General features: G+C 39.1%; 1 protein-coding gene across 1 annotated transcript in view; it reads right to left on the reverse strand.

The window, feature by feature from the left end:
• Positions 1-14,476, reverse strand: part of LOC140146098 (sodium- and chloride-dependent glycine transporter 1-like) — a 71,427-nt gene that overhangs the window by 12,043 nt on the left and 44,908 nt on the right. Inside the window, 7 exon segments of the mRNA XM_072167851.1 lie at positions 86-214; positions 516-628; positions 904-1,154; positions 1,701-1,825; positions 2,835-2,967; positions 3,331-3,685; positions 3,955-4,086. Of these exon segments, the coding sequence (XP_072023952.1) occupies positions 86-214; positions 516-628; positions 904-1,154; positions 1,701-1,825; positions 2,835-2,967; positions 3,331-3,685; positions 3,955-4,086 (1,238 nt within the window).

Below are 14,476 nucleotides of genomic sequence, written 5' to 3' on the forward strand. Positions count from 1 at the left end.
AAAAAAATATCTCAATTAGCACAAGACAACTGATCTGTCTGGCATTGATTGGTACCAGGCATTGAAGGATTCTTTATAATCTTACCTGTGTTACACAATTAAGACCAAGCAGGAAGGAAATAGTACAGAAACCACCGAGGACAAAGATTTTTTTATTTCTCAGACGGGGAAAGTTATCTGTGATTGATGTGATGACGGTTTCTACAATACAAAGCTGAAACGAGAAAAATGGAAGACAAAAAATGATGCTTTAAATGGTTACAACAAATTGGGTGATATTAAATCAGGTTAGCATGTAGCTTAATTTTATAAAATGTTTTCGAGACCAAAAACCAACTAAATTAAGCCAAAGGATAAGTTATCTCAGATGGCGGCAAGACTCACTCCATTTTAAAATATTAAAATATTTCAGCAATTTGATGGGGTTACCTGAATGGGCAATTCCTTTTGAAATGTACACCCCTCGTGTGGGTGGGGATCTTCCATATAGGGATGTATGGACCATTTTGGCTTACCTGACTTCCTAGACCAAGTGTTATCAACATGAAGAAGAATAAGAAAGCCCACAGTGGGGAGATAGGCAACCTGGCAATGGCTTCGGGATATGCGATGAAGGCTAGACCAAACTCTGCAAAAGACACAAAACAATAGGCTTAGAGGTTATTGATTGCGCATCGGCAATTGGGATGGTAGTGTACGCTGGTGTGATCAATCCAAAGCACAATCAGGTGATATGTCCTGTCCGTTTGCATTTTTAAAAAAAATCCTTTTCACAAGTATGTCAGGCAAAATTCCTTTATTCACATAAAAATATTACAAACTTATTGCAGTTTCACAGATACATTCCATTTGCAAACCGAGTAAAATATGTAACCGTAACATAAATCTTCTAGAAACACTTACGTTCTGCGACCACTTCGCCGACTTCCTTCTTGAGCTCGTGGGCCATGAAACCGAGGATGGAGAAGATGACAAAACCGGCAAAAATACTGGTGGCGCAGTTGAGCACCGGTACGATGAGGGCGTCCCTGTAGCAGTTGTTCTTGAATGTGTTGTACGATGAGAGCGTAATAAGACCACCCCAGGATACACTCAGGGAGTAGAAGATCTGCACTGCTGCATCTTTCCACACCTGCAATAGGACCAAAGGATGAAAACAAGCATTATAAATTGCACTTTTTCCACACCTTTTGTGTTCTAAACAGCGAAGTACTGTGGCCTAAATGCTTCACACTGGCCAGGCACAAGACAATGTGGGACCCAATTCATTTATGCGAGCAATAGAAATAAATGATGTAAGCCCAAGAAATGATAATTTAAATGACTTCATAAAGCTTGTGCAAACTGACATATAATAAATTGAGAGCAGGAAAAAAAAAAAAAAATCGGGGACTCGAACCTCCGATCTCATGATTATACCTCAAGAGAGTTATTTCACTGGACTACCTGAGTTCAGTTGGTACACAGGTAATCTTGCCTAGTCATGATTGCATTCTTTCTCACTGTGTCTAAGCCGCCAAGTGAAACAATTCAAAGTTGACTACAAAACATTTGGATAATTCTATCTTTACAAGTACAACAATTAACCCACAAGTTGGAAAATAAACCATTTGCCTTCCAAAGGGGTGTATTATTTAACTGGAATAGTCCATTTTACATAAGCTGAATTGCATGACATAATTGTACCGCCTTGGGCGTCAGTAAGCAGCTCCCAGCGTGGCGTGATGAAGAATTTGATACCTTCAATGCTACCAGGGAGGGTGAGGCCTCGGATGAGGAGGATGAACAGTACACAGTATGGGAAGATGGCGGTGAAATACACGACCTGTAGGAAGAAAAAAAATATCAGTTTATCAGTCAATGTCTTGATGAATAATGGGTGGGGGCATTTCAGGGACAGGTTTTTTGTCTCTACATGATGTAAAAACATAAAAAAGATTGCCTAGAAATGGGCCATAGGGCAGCATTATTCCAATCATCTATCTGTATGCAGAGTAGGTCAATCCCACCTCCCTTTTGGGGATAAAGGTTTGGTTCTCATATGGGGGGGGGGGGAGATACAAAACTGAGAAAAGATTTAGAAATGTTTTTAAAATATATAGACCAAGTTATAATTCATGATCTGACAGTCAAAAGGTCCTGGCGAGACATTAATAATTCGTAATTATGGTTTCATTATCGCTTTCATTTTACAAAATATAATACAGACAAAGCATAATTCATAATGTGACATACAGTAGTCCATAATGTTCTGGCGAGACATTGATAATTCATTAATGAGTTGAATGGCAGGCCGCCAGGAATTGTTGGGATGCACAGACACCTAGATAGACACGTTCCTTCACTTGCATTCCATTAAGCAGTCATCGTGTTACAAATGTATTGCCAACGCTGCTAACAAACGTAACAGCATGGGATCGCATGGATTGAGACCTTGTTATACCGGATGTTCCGAACTCTAAATGAGGTCTACTCCTCATCTTACAACATGATTTACCATACTAGTTTTTTTTTGGGGGGGGGGGTGCAACTCCCCGTTGCATTTCTATACCAAACCCCCAATACTGTGCTACTTGATATACCAAAAGATATGGATGGGTCTCCTCTTACCAGTGAATCAGTGATGTCCAAAAAGTACATAATGGTGCTATGACGTCATAATGTAAGTGCACTCTTATGAAGTTCGTGATACCGACAACTTAACAAAATAGAATATACCCAAACAGGTAACTCCATTTGGAATTCACACTCCCTGTGTGGAAGATTAAGGTCTTGTCTTCCACAGCAGGTATGCGGATTTCATTTGGAATAGCTTTATCTGCTAAGGCACATACCTTTCCAGAAGACTTCACACCTTTAGCCAAGCAGACAAATTCAAGAGCCCACGCCAAAAGAAGACAGAGAGCTAGCTGCCAGATGACGTAGCCGGACTTTGAGATGTCGCCCGAATCATGCAAAACACCGTTCCTGAAACAAAAGTATTGTACAGAGCATGGGTTAATATACATGAGCCAACGAAAAAAATAATCATGAGGTGCTTCTAAAGGTTAGCAACTATTTTAAACTGTTGCGATTTGGTAGTCAGCATCTAGGAAATGGTAGTGAGTTTTGGCAAAAATTACACTGATCATTTCATAGTGAGCGTGTAGAAGCATTCAAATATCACATACAGATATTCTTTTGTAAGTCCTGTGGTTCTCGAGTTTGATTTGTGCTTTCAAAACGCTACAAAAACTTTTGGATAAAAAATATTTTTGTGCGCTTTTAAAGATGGCAGTTTAGAAATTAACCCCGAAAATCGCAACAAATGAAAACGCCTCCTCTCCTCACCTGTAGTATTCCTCGCTGGGTCTGACTCTCTCATGAGCTAAGGGATCTGTGTAGTTATGGGTGAAAAACGTCGAGTTGCCCGCTGTAGTCGCTGTGATGTTATACGACGCCAGTTGCTCTTCGTTCAGATTTTCCATCGGCACACAGGTATTGTTCGCCGTCATGATTCCATTGTTTGCGAAGCACTCTTCCACAAGCTCGCTGCAGTACGGCGTGTTCCACTCGTGATGGCAGCCGACCCATGGAAGCTGATAGATTGTCATCGACTTGAACATGTAGAAGATGGTGTACGTGATGATGACGTTGTAATAGATGGCGACCAGGCCAGAGCACACCACCATGCCGTAACCAACACCTACAGGAGAGCCAATTAATTGAATCGGTTAGGAAAAATCACTTTAAACAGGGGTGAGAGAGAAGTTAGTCAGGCCAAAGACCAAAAAAGAGTAAAATTACTTGGGGGGTAAAAGCACCACAAAAATAAAATAAAATGCTTACATTTTGGAAAAGAAAAATGGAGGAAATCAGCTGAAAAGAGGAACTCTCACATCCTTGTGAGGTTCACTGTATCATACTTTTTATTCAACATACATTTCCGGGAAGATTTACATACTTAGTTCTTACCTTTCAACATGGGTACTGAACGCCATACACTGATGGGTCCGCTGCTGGTGTACTGGCCAAAACTCAGTTCCAGGAAGAAGAGGGGAATGCCAGCAAATGCCAACATGATGCAGTATGGGATGAGGAAAGCACCTGCATGGGAGAGATAAAATAAACAAATACAAATTAAGTATTTTATTATAAAAACAATGTGATTCAAAACCATAATCTTTCTAAAACAAATTGTTCCTGGTTCCAATTTTGCACTTGATGCAGTAGTGCTATATGCAGAAAAGGATTTACTATTTAAAAATTGCTCCTGTTTTTTCAGTGAACCAGGAGCAATGTTCAAAAACAAATTGTTCCTTATTTCAAGGCTTGGCCATAATGTATGCTTTCAGTCAAATTATAATTTTGTTGTTGTTCTTTGCCAAACAACTATCAGGGAAGGTTTTATGGTCGTTTGAAGCTGGCATTAACTTCCAAAATTAGAGAGCTGTTCACATCTTGGACAGGTATTTCCCCCTGTGGTATCATTTCATTGTTTTCACTGTTGGTCTCTCTGGAACATTATTTATGTTGATCATGCATGATCTTGTGAAATTTGCATGATTTTTCAGATGTGTGTCACATCATATATCTCCAAGCCCCCACATGTGACCCAATTATATCACTTAAATTCTTAAATCAAAATTACAACATTGTTCTGTCATCACTAGTCCTATCTCATAGGAATTCCCATGAACAGGGGAAAATAATATACCAATCTCAGCTACCAGTTTGGCCTATATACCACCCTACAATAACACTATTCAAATAAATGTAACTGATACATCAATGAGCCAACTTAGCAATAACCCTGAAAAATATCTACAAATAAACGTGGGACCCCAGAGAACAAACAAACCGATGAAATGATCATACACTTGATATTCGCTACATAGCGTCACATTCCTACGCACATTTCCACGCGCATGCATTTTTGCTACTCTCATTGTTTACATACACACCCGAGTCATTGTACTCTGGACAAAACACTGGTAAATTTTGCCGCGAAACTAGTGACCTACGGCGACCTCTAGGTGGCGCCGGTAATAGCATGCCAGCAGCCAAGCATAGATTTACTATTTCCTTATTACACTGTACAGCAAGGTTCTGCATTGGAGCAGTTGCCTGTAGGCTATATGCAATGGGATAGCACTTTATCATGCCTTCCCAGAATGCATTACTCCAGACTTTCTATAAACTAATGCATAACACATTATTTTTTCTTATGCTATGTGATATCACACAATTTCCCCATTGCATTATGGGTAGATGAGATTTTTTTTGCTGCCGAGCTATAGTAACCTTTTCACCTTCATGTTAATTAAGTACCCATGCTGGTAGCCTTAACTTAAACTCCCCTGCTCAGGGCAAGGACATACCGAGGTTACAAACCAGTGATTTTGCAGCCCAAATTGGGCCGTTTTTGAAGAAGTATACTGCGACTTTTTCAGCTTCCCATCTCAAACAAACATACAGTTATAGAGAAACAGTTGGCGATTTTTAGCATTCGGCTACAACCAAGTTTCGACAGTGTCTTTATCCCACAACCATATGAAAATGGCTGTCAAATGGGCGACTTTTCGCTTACTTGAACGAGTTTTGGGCTGCAAATATTAGCAACTTATGCAAATCATTATACCTGAATTAGGAAGTGGGCTCATTCAGGGTTGCCAAACCCGCAATTTGGTAGCCCAATTGGGCAACTTTCGAAGATTGTCCCTACAACTTATAAATGTCAATTTCCTGTCCCTATAGAAACCAATGGATAAGAAAAAATATTGGGCGACCATTTAACTTTTGCCCCTGCCATCATCTTCAGTGCTTTCCTGTCCCATTAAAGCCAATGTTGAAGGAAAACTTTTTGATGATTTGACCATTCATGCTGACATTTTTGGCAACCCTCATTTGAGGTTGTAGTGTAGGTATCATATGGCCCAACATGTCCACCTGCTGTGCCCGGGAGTATGTAATGCTTGACCCATTTGGAGTGAAGCGCGGGAAATCAGGCTAAACCAGCTGGATAGCTTGTCCCTGTCCGAAGCTTTCGGTCTCAAGAATTCCTTATGCGTCAGAATTCCGATCATCATTAGGATTATCTGAGACTAGGTGTGGAGTTTCAAAATATTATTATTTGATAAAGCAGAAGGTTAACCATTCAAAAGGGCTACTAATTCTGGCTACTGTTCTACAAAAGTACAAGACCTTGCTAGATTCAAAACTATAATTTGACCTTTATGAGAAATAGATATTCCAGATAGGTTCATACACAAGTCACAACTATTAAATTTCATGAATGAATAGTTTTGAATGTTATATTTCCAGCCCAATTGAGTCCAAATTTTAAGTCATTCCAAACAATGTATCAAGTTGGGTGAATTTGACTTTGAGCATGGCTGCAGGTCCAGTAGGCCTATGTAAATGGGTCAACTATCCAATGACCTAACTTGATGTCTAATTTGTTAATTAGGATTGGATGGGTTTGTTGAAAGGTTCCGCCAAGATCCAGTTGACCTCTCATATCATTGCAAGTTAGCTGGACCATATGGCTAGACAAAAAAAAAATTACAGCTATTGAAGATCGTAATAAAAGACCAGTCATGCTGGTATGAAAACTAAAAGGCCTAGCATTCAAATTGGCTTGGAGCAGGGTCATATGACCACAGAATGTGGACATTTGTAATAATCAAACAAAAGCTCAAAACATATGTTTCAATAAGTTTTAGCTTGGTCATATTGTGGTTTATTTGATAACTATGGGCAAGACAGCAAATAATGGCAGTCAATGCGAAATTGACTTCAGATCATTATCTACTAACGACACAAAATTATCTGGCTTCAATAGCAGAGTTCAATAACCCTCATAGAATAACACTTAGCTCCAAATTTGACCCTAAGTTACAGAGTATGAGGTTTTGTACCCAAAGCAATCTAAGGTGAATGTACAAGCATATGAACTGTGACCTCTTGAATGAGCATATTCAGGATTCAACTGGTCCATTTCTGAATTACCCCCTCTCCTTTCAATGATTGAGAAATGAAATTAACCTCACCCTGCCTCTCCCCTTACTAGACCCTATCTCCCATGCCTTTCCTTCCTACAATGTAACCCCCTTCCACAAACAGGGACTGCCTTTTGCAGGGGTGTGATTGGTGCTTTCTGAAAAAACCCCAAGGCAACGAAATTGCGGGCGGAGAGCGAAGCGAAGCGGAGCTCTCGCCCTGCTTGGCGGGGGGTCCAGGGGCAACGCCCGGGTGGGGGTCGAGGGGGGGGAAGCCCCCTGAAGCCAGAGGGGTTTTACACACTTGAGCACCACTGGAGATGCAATTTCATGGGGTAAAATGCAAAAATGAGAAACTGTTAAAATACTTCACTTTATAGTATAAAAACATTTATTATCTGTGAATACATACTTCCAGTATCATATCATTCACATACACATGAGAAATTGCATCACCATTTTTGCACAGTACAGTGTGTCTATAAATCATCCAGTCAGGGTTCTAAGGAATTTTCATTTTAAAATTGGAGATTTTCTCATATCCGAACTGAAAATTCGAAATGTGACATCTCTGTTAAGCATTTAGCTCTTGGTCCAGGGCCACTCCAAAAGCAAAAAAAAAAAAAAAAAAAAAAAAAAAAAAAAAAAATTTTTTGAAAATCCGATTTTTTTTTTTTTTTTTAATCAAAATCCGGAAATCGGAAAAATCACACCCCTGCTTTTGAGGAGCTCTCTACTGCTCTCCTTGATATAGGAGAGTGATTTTACAGAGCTCTCCTTGCAGGCTCCAGAAGAGCTTTTTAATGCTCTCCTGCAAATTCCAAAAGACAGTCCCTGCATAAATAGAAAGTCCTTTGGGGTCCTGTCAGTAGCTAGGATTTCTGAATTACTCCCTCCCTTATGACTGATCAACATAAATACAAACTAAACTCCCTTTCCCTTCTTCCCCCTCACACACCAAAAACATAAACCCCATCTCCCATACTATTTATGTACAGTACCCCCCCCCCAACTACAAAGTCCTTCAGAAGGTAATGTTCTATAAATAACTGACCAAGGGCAACCAACCATACCAATAACTATTTATTATGGTCATTTCAATGACCACTCCATACTTTTGACTTCCTGTGTATTCACATTTAACAGTGCTCAATTTTTCGTTGCTCGATTGTAATCGTTAGCTCCGTTTTTCACCAAAAAATGCAAAAGGTTTTTCATATAATCTGTTCTGTGCATCTTGCTACACTTGATCTGTTCCATGTTCATACCTCGATATTAATATTATAGGTTGCTGATATAGTGAAATTGGCTAAAATAATTACACTGGAAATTTTGCCTCTGATAAACTGTATTTACACTCCCACTAATGTTGGTAAACACAAGAGAAAAGTATAGTTGGCCCCGCCATGTGAAACAATATTGGTTTCCCACCAGTTCCTATTATACTTCGCTCTTGGATCCTATCACTGTGCCGCCCCGACTTGTTGTCCTGAAAATGTTAATTCTGATACAATTCAGCTTTACTTTACCGTAGTATTACGGTACATGAAATTGAAAAGTACACAATTTTCAGTCATGAAATCGAAACAAGAGTCGACGAAATGACAGCAGAAATTATTTGCACCCGATGTGAAAACACATACCATCCGACTAAAAAAATGAAACGTATTTCAGTTTTCATCATAATAGTCAACATCTGTCTTCCATATGTTTATTTAAAAAAAAGTTGCACTGATAATGGGCAATTTCCATATATAGAAATAGTAGGTAGTATGGTTATCACAAAAGCAAGTATTATTGTGGGTGGTGGTTCCGGAACCAAATATAGCATAAGATAGATTAGTTTTTAGCTGATTACCACTACATTTGCATTGTTTTGTATATTAAATTATTATAATATGCACAGAATGAAAGTACTTCTATTTTGCTCACAGTTAATTACTACCATCATATATTTTGTTTTTATTCAGTTATCAGAGCTCATGTGCAGCTGAGAAAATTTAAGGCAGTAGGCAGATAAAATGTTTAAATGTAAACAGTAACACTGTCTTTTAAAACATGTCTGCCCGACTGTCTTTCCCTTAAAAGGGACGGGATCTTTGATCCTTATGAAGACAAAATGAACAGAAGTTATAAACTATCCCTTAAATGGATGACCTCTCGTATTTAACTAAATCTTTCCCATAGAAATGTGCATTTCCTTTTTTTCTCATAATAAAGGCGTGCCAGTAACCTTCTCACCCTTTTTATCCCACTATATAATTCCTTCACGCTACGCTGCCTCCATTTAACAATTTTAGCGCAGTCATACTCATAGACTAGATACAACCTGGCAAAACTACTACGTATCATATTGAAGGAAAAAAGCCCGCTACTACATCTGATCACGTGCGTGCATGAATACGTAGGCTGCGTGAGGTCGACAAACTTTTCTTCACCTGGCTGGCCAGGTATAGAAGGATGTAAACAATGCTAGAATGAACTAAAACAAGGTGCTTTGTGTTTGTTGCTACTATGTGTGGGTTGTGACAAGGCTGCAAAGTTTTTGTCAATTAGGACATGCTTAGTTTACAACCTCATCCAGGTTAATTACATTATTTCCTTACAAGTTACAGGTCCATAATAAAGGCCAAATTATTTGTTTTCATGCTGGTCATAGGTTAATTTTGAAGCATTTTCTTATAATATCAAGAGCCATAACCACTAAACCAGTACTAGGCTTGTTTGTACTCATGAGTCATAACCACTAAACTAATACTAGGTTTGTTTGTACTCGTGAGTCATACCACTAAAAGGCTTGTTTGTACTCATTTTAAAGCACTTTTCATTCCGATTCCAAATAAATATGGTCATCAAAATGTACCATTCTGAAATTTTTTTATTTAAATTTTTTTCTTTTAAAACTTGTCGTCTGCAGTTGACACCCGCGTGAAGAGAGTTAAGTCAACCTTAACCCTACCTGAGCAGCTTAATGCTGCGGAGAATATTTTTCATCAATACACTTCAAAATGGCAATTTTCCTATTGACTTGAAATTTGTAGGCAGTGGCAACAAATTCTACCAAAATTATTACAGCAAAGTGGTGGAGGTGAAAAAAGTAAACGGATACAAATCTTTGGCAGGATGTAGTCTGTACATTGTAAAAAATTGTGTAGCCACTTCCTAACGATAATTTTAAACGGTACCCACTAGTAGCAAGTTTATTACCAGCCAAAATGTGTCTACTAAGGTTGGTTAAAAAGGTAAACTTGGATATGAAAGTTAATTTTGTGCAGGAAATGGTCTGGTCTGGTAAAATGAACAAAGAAACAAAATTTTTGGCATGGCATTTGATCTTTAGTCTTGATAGTTGGATCTCTGCCAGCATTTTTTCCCTCCGTAAGCTGAATACAGTCTGGGCGTTTTATTCTACACCGTGTGCACATGCCGGTGTCTAGCTGAGCAACCAATTTTTATCCAGCCATGTGTGGGTAATGAATTTGTACTTTTCTCGCTTCCATTATTATGGTATTGACGAAAGCAAAAGTGATCTGGGAAACAGATTGTGGTGTATACCAATGCGAATACAGACAAAAAGGTCTCATAAATGATAGGTTCATTACAATAATTACAGTAATTAAGGCAACCTAATTAAGCTAGGTGTGGCCGCCATAGTGCTAATTTGTCTCTCTCTGCAATGCATACAGTTAATACCAACCAATTCCTTTTCAAAGCACTGTTATTTTCGTGATAAATATCTTCCATGAAACTTACCAGCACTCCATTTTGTCTGATGAAGTTGAATTTCAAGTTAGCAAACACGTAATGTTATCAATATCATAATTTGTATCAGCATGATATGCCTAGGATAATGTAATAGCAAATTACAACTCTTTTGCACAGTTAGCAAAAATATCTATGCCAGCAAAATTTTGAGCTGGTTTCAGACCGGCTGCTGGCACATACCCAAATTCCATTCAGATTTTCAACCCGCATTTTTCTTGCCAGGATCCCAGAAAAAGAGCCCAAGTGGGTGTAAGATTATGTCTATTGTCATGCAAACTTAACTTTGTAACACTATTCTGGTAACACATGGACGTTTTGGCAACCTGAATACAGGGGTAGAAATAAGGGACCATTTCCTGATAGCCATCCGGGCTATCTAGCCATTTTTTCTGATAGCCCTGAAGGAAATGCAATAGCCCTGAAAAAAGACATTGTTTTCGCACAATTCAAACCAATCGTTTGCTCAAATATTCAGTTATTATAGTGAGTAACCCTTACACCCCATAATCAGGGGTAGCACTAGATTTTAAAACCAGGGGTTCTCAGAACCCCTGAACCCCCTGAAAGTGTTAAAAATATGCGCTCAAATCCTAAAATGAGGGGTTCTCTAATCTGTCAAGTATTGAATGTAGCCTACCATTTTAATTAATATATTAGTATCAGATTTTGTGATTTTGGTTACAATGATGTGTTACCGGTATCATGGTATAAATAGTTAAAGCCTGGCAAATGTGATCTCGCTTTTCACGCCTACGATTCTCGCCTGTAACCAACTATCTCGCTTTTTAAGAAAGTTCCCAAGCAGTTTACTTACTATAAAAGTGTTGCTTTATGCCATAAAAGTTGCCGAATTCCACAAAATGCAGTTCAACTTCGGCAAAGTGCAGAATTCAACACCATTGGCACCACATGGAACCCATGCTTTACTCAATAAAAAATGACATTTCATTGCCAATGAGTTCAAGTTTAGGCCAAATATTATGATATTTATTGAATTACTAGAGTATGATGACTATAAAACATAATTCAAGGGCAACTTTTTGTCATTTTTTCTTCTATGGCCGATCATTGTGTCGTATTTCACCGATGGCATATCTCTACACACCACCCACAAAGCATTTCTTTCCGATCCCTAGAATTAGAAATTACCAACTCATGTACGTGTCATCATTCAGTACTGCAATAACTTATCAGCAGTGGTTCTAGACAATATCGCAATCTGTGTAATTATGCCGGCGGTGTGTATTTTATTTCTATTTTTAAATTATGTTACAATGCTACGGTGACTTCACTTCAACATTTATGATACATTGCATTTTATGCTACATAATTTCTGGACAGGCCGTAAATATTGGAGATCGAAGCTTTTATTTTCATTCACATGTTTTCATTTTTCTGCGCGCATACGACAGCGAATGTCAATAGCCCGACGGGCTACATGGAGATAAAACCCAATAGCCCGACAGAAAACCTAATAGCCATGGCTATCGGGCTATCGCTTATTTCGACCCCTGTGAATATTCTATTATTATTGCAAATAGTAACAAAGAGTCTGCTATTAATACATTCAGTCTTGCATTGGATTGTGGTAATGATATAGACAGCCATGAACATGAATAGAAGAACGATTGAATAGAAAAGAACACACTAGATAGAACTAGTGATTCTAAACATTAAACACAGAGTTATTCAAAGTCATTCACCTGAATCCACGATACTATGTCAAATATGCTGAGACACTGGATTTAGGGATTACAGGCTCTGCTAAGGTGTCTTCGCCCCCATATAAATTAGCCCAATGAGCAATACTCAATGGAAAGGGATGATTTTCATTTTTCTGAAGAAAAATTGTTACATGGTTCACAATCACATGAACAATATGTGCAAGGCCTGAAAGGAGACCACCTCAAAAGAACCACCAAGATTCTGCAAATAATCCAACGATTGTGTTGCATTTGATCAGACGTGCGTGCAAGAATTTTGTGTTTCTAGGTTTTTGTTCACACAGATGAAACAATTCTAACATTATACAACCTTGCATAACGTTCACCCAAACAGAGAGAAACACACATTCAACTTGAGCATGATTTGAATTCAACATACTGCTCCTTGCTGCATAATCGATCTGGGCCTTGCCGTCGTCCCACTTGCACGGCTTCTCGGACAGATGAACAAAACAAGAAAATCAGTAATCTAGGGAGCTAGACGCAACAAAACAAGCCAGGGATACAAACAACGTTTATAATAAACGCAGAACAAATTATCATAGCAGACAGCTTCTAAGTTGGTCGATTTATTCGTGGCTCACTGAATACGGGGTAATGGAAGCTCTGACGATGATAAATGTAATAATGTTATGCACCTATTTATTGCATGCCTCGCCCCTGTTCCACGACCAGACTGATCAATTTCAATGATCTTCAACGCAGCAAGATTTTATGATGAAGTTCTAAAAAATTCACCTTTCATGATGGATTTAAAAGTGAAGAACCACTGTCCCCTTGCATTTTTTTTAAATGCCATCTTTCCTTACAAAATGGTACAATATTTGCTAACACTGCACCAGACACTCTGCAGTCACCTGACGTCTGATGGCACAATTACCTAAAATGATAAAATCTTTACACGAAACCAGTTGAAAAGTTGAACGCACAGACAGACAACACAATGATAGCTTGACATGCCCAATGTTCTGTTGAAGATCATCCCGTCATCGTGTTACATCAAAAATAAATGCGATGGGGGCCCCTCCTCATATTTACACCAATCATGGCTCAAGTCATCACCAATCAATGACGACGCTTTCGTTTCAGACCGATATTGAACACCACATGACGAACATGGTCTGACTGTGTAATTCAATTTCCCCATGATATCCCTTGTTACAAATGCCATGTCTGACTGAAGACTGATCTGGGGAAACTTCTGACTCCTGAGTTGTCTCTGTCAATGTGAAAGCTGGCTGCAAGAGTGGGGGTGGGTGGGGTGACCTTTTTTCTCTCCTCATCTAAGATGGGGTGGGCTCCTCCTGAGAAACCTGTCAAGTTGAAAGTTGGTTGGGAAGGGCGAGGTGGGTGGACATACTTTCTCCTTATCAGCTGGGGTGGGCTCCCCCTCTTGAGCAGACTGTCAATTTGAAAGTTGGTACATGTAGGAAGGGCGAGAGACTGAGGGCGAAGTGGTTAGATCTTTTCTCTGCTCACCTCAGCTGGGGTGGGCTTCAAGTCTTGAGCGGGGGTGAGGGTAATGGTTATCCTTTATCTTACAAAATGTATTCCATGTTGTTGACTTTGCACTTCTGATTTCTTTCATGAATCTGTTTTGATGTTTGAAAGCATAGGTGTCAATCATAACAGATCAGTTTTGATACAAAACTGTACGAAAATGCAATTTTTCAAGGAAATCAAGTTTGCCGGCCAAGTATATGACAAGTCTGTACTTCCCTGACATTGCTACTAATCAGGAACCCCCTATGTACTAATCAGAAACCCCCTACGTCGTAAGTAGTCTCCGAAACATTATCTTCCGCTTTTTTTTACCAAGGTGGGACACTCTTTCCGCCAACTGCTGTTTAACCCAAACTCCCTACGTTGTTCACGAAAAAAAAACGTGCCAAATATCCAGGTTTTGACCGGTTATGGCGAGACATACATCCATGTCATCAGAGGCACTTGTCATCATCCCAGCGTCACTTGGGGAGGGGGTCTCAAATTTGACAGGATCACTCGTCT

This window comes from Amphiura filiformis, chromosome 2, assembly GCF_039555335.1.
Source record: "Amphiura filiformis chromosome 2, Afil_fr2py, whole genome shotgun sequence".
NCBI classification, from domain to species: Eukaryota; Metazoa; Echinodermata; class Ophiuroidea; order Amphilepidida; family Amphiuridae; genus Amphiura; species Amphiura filiformis.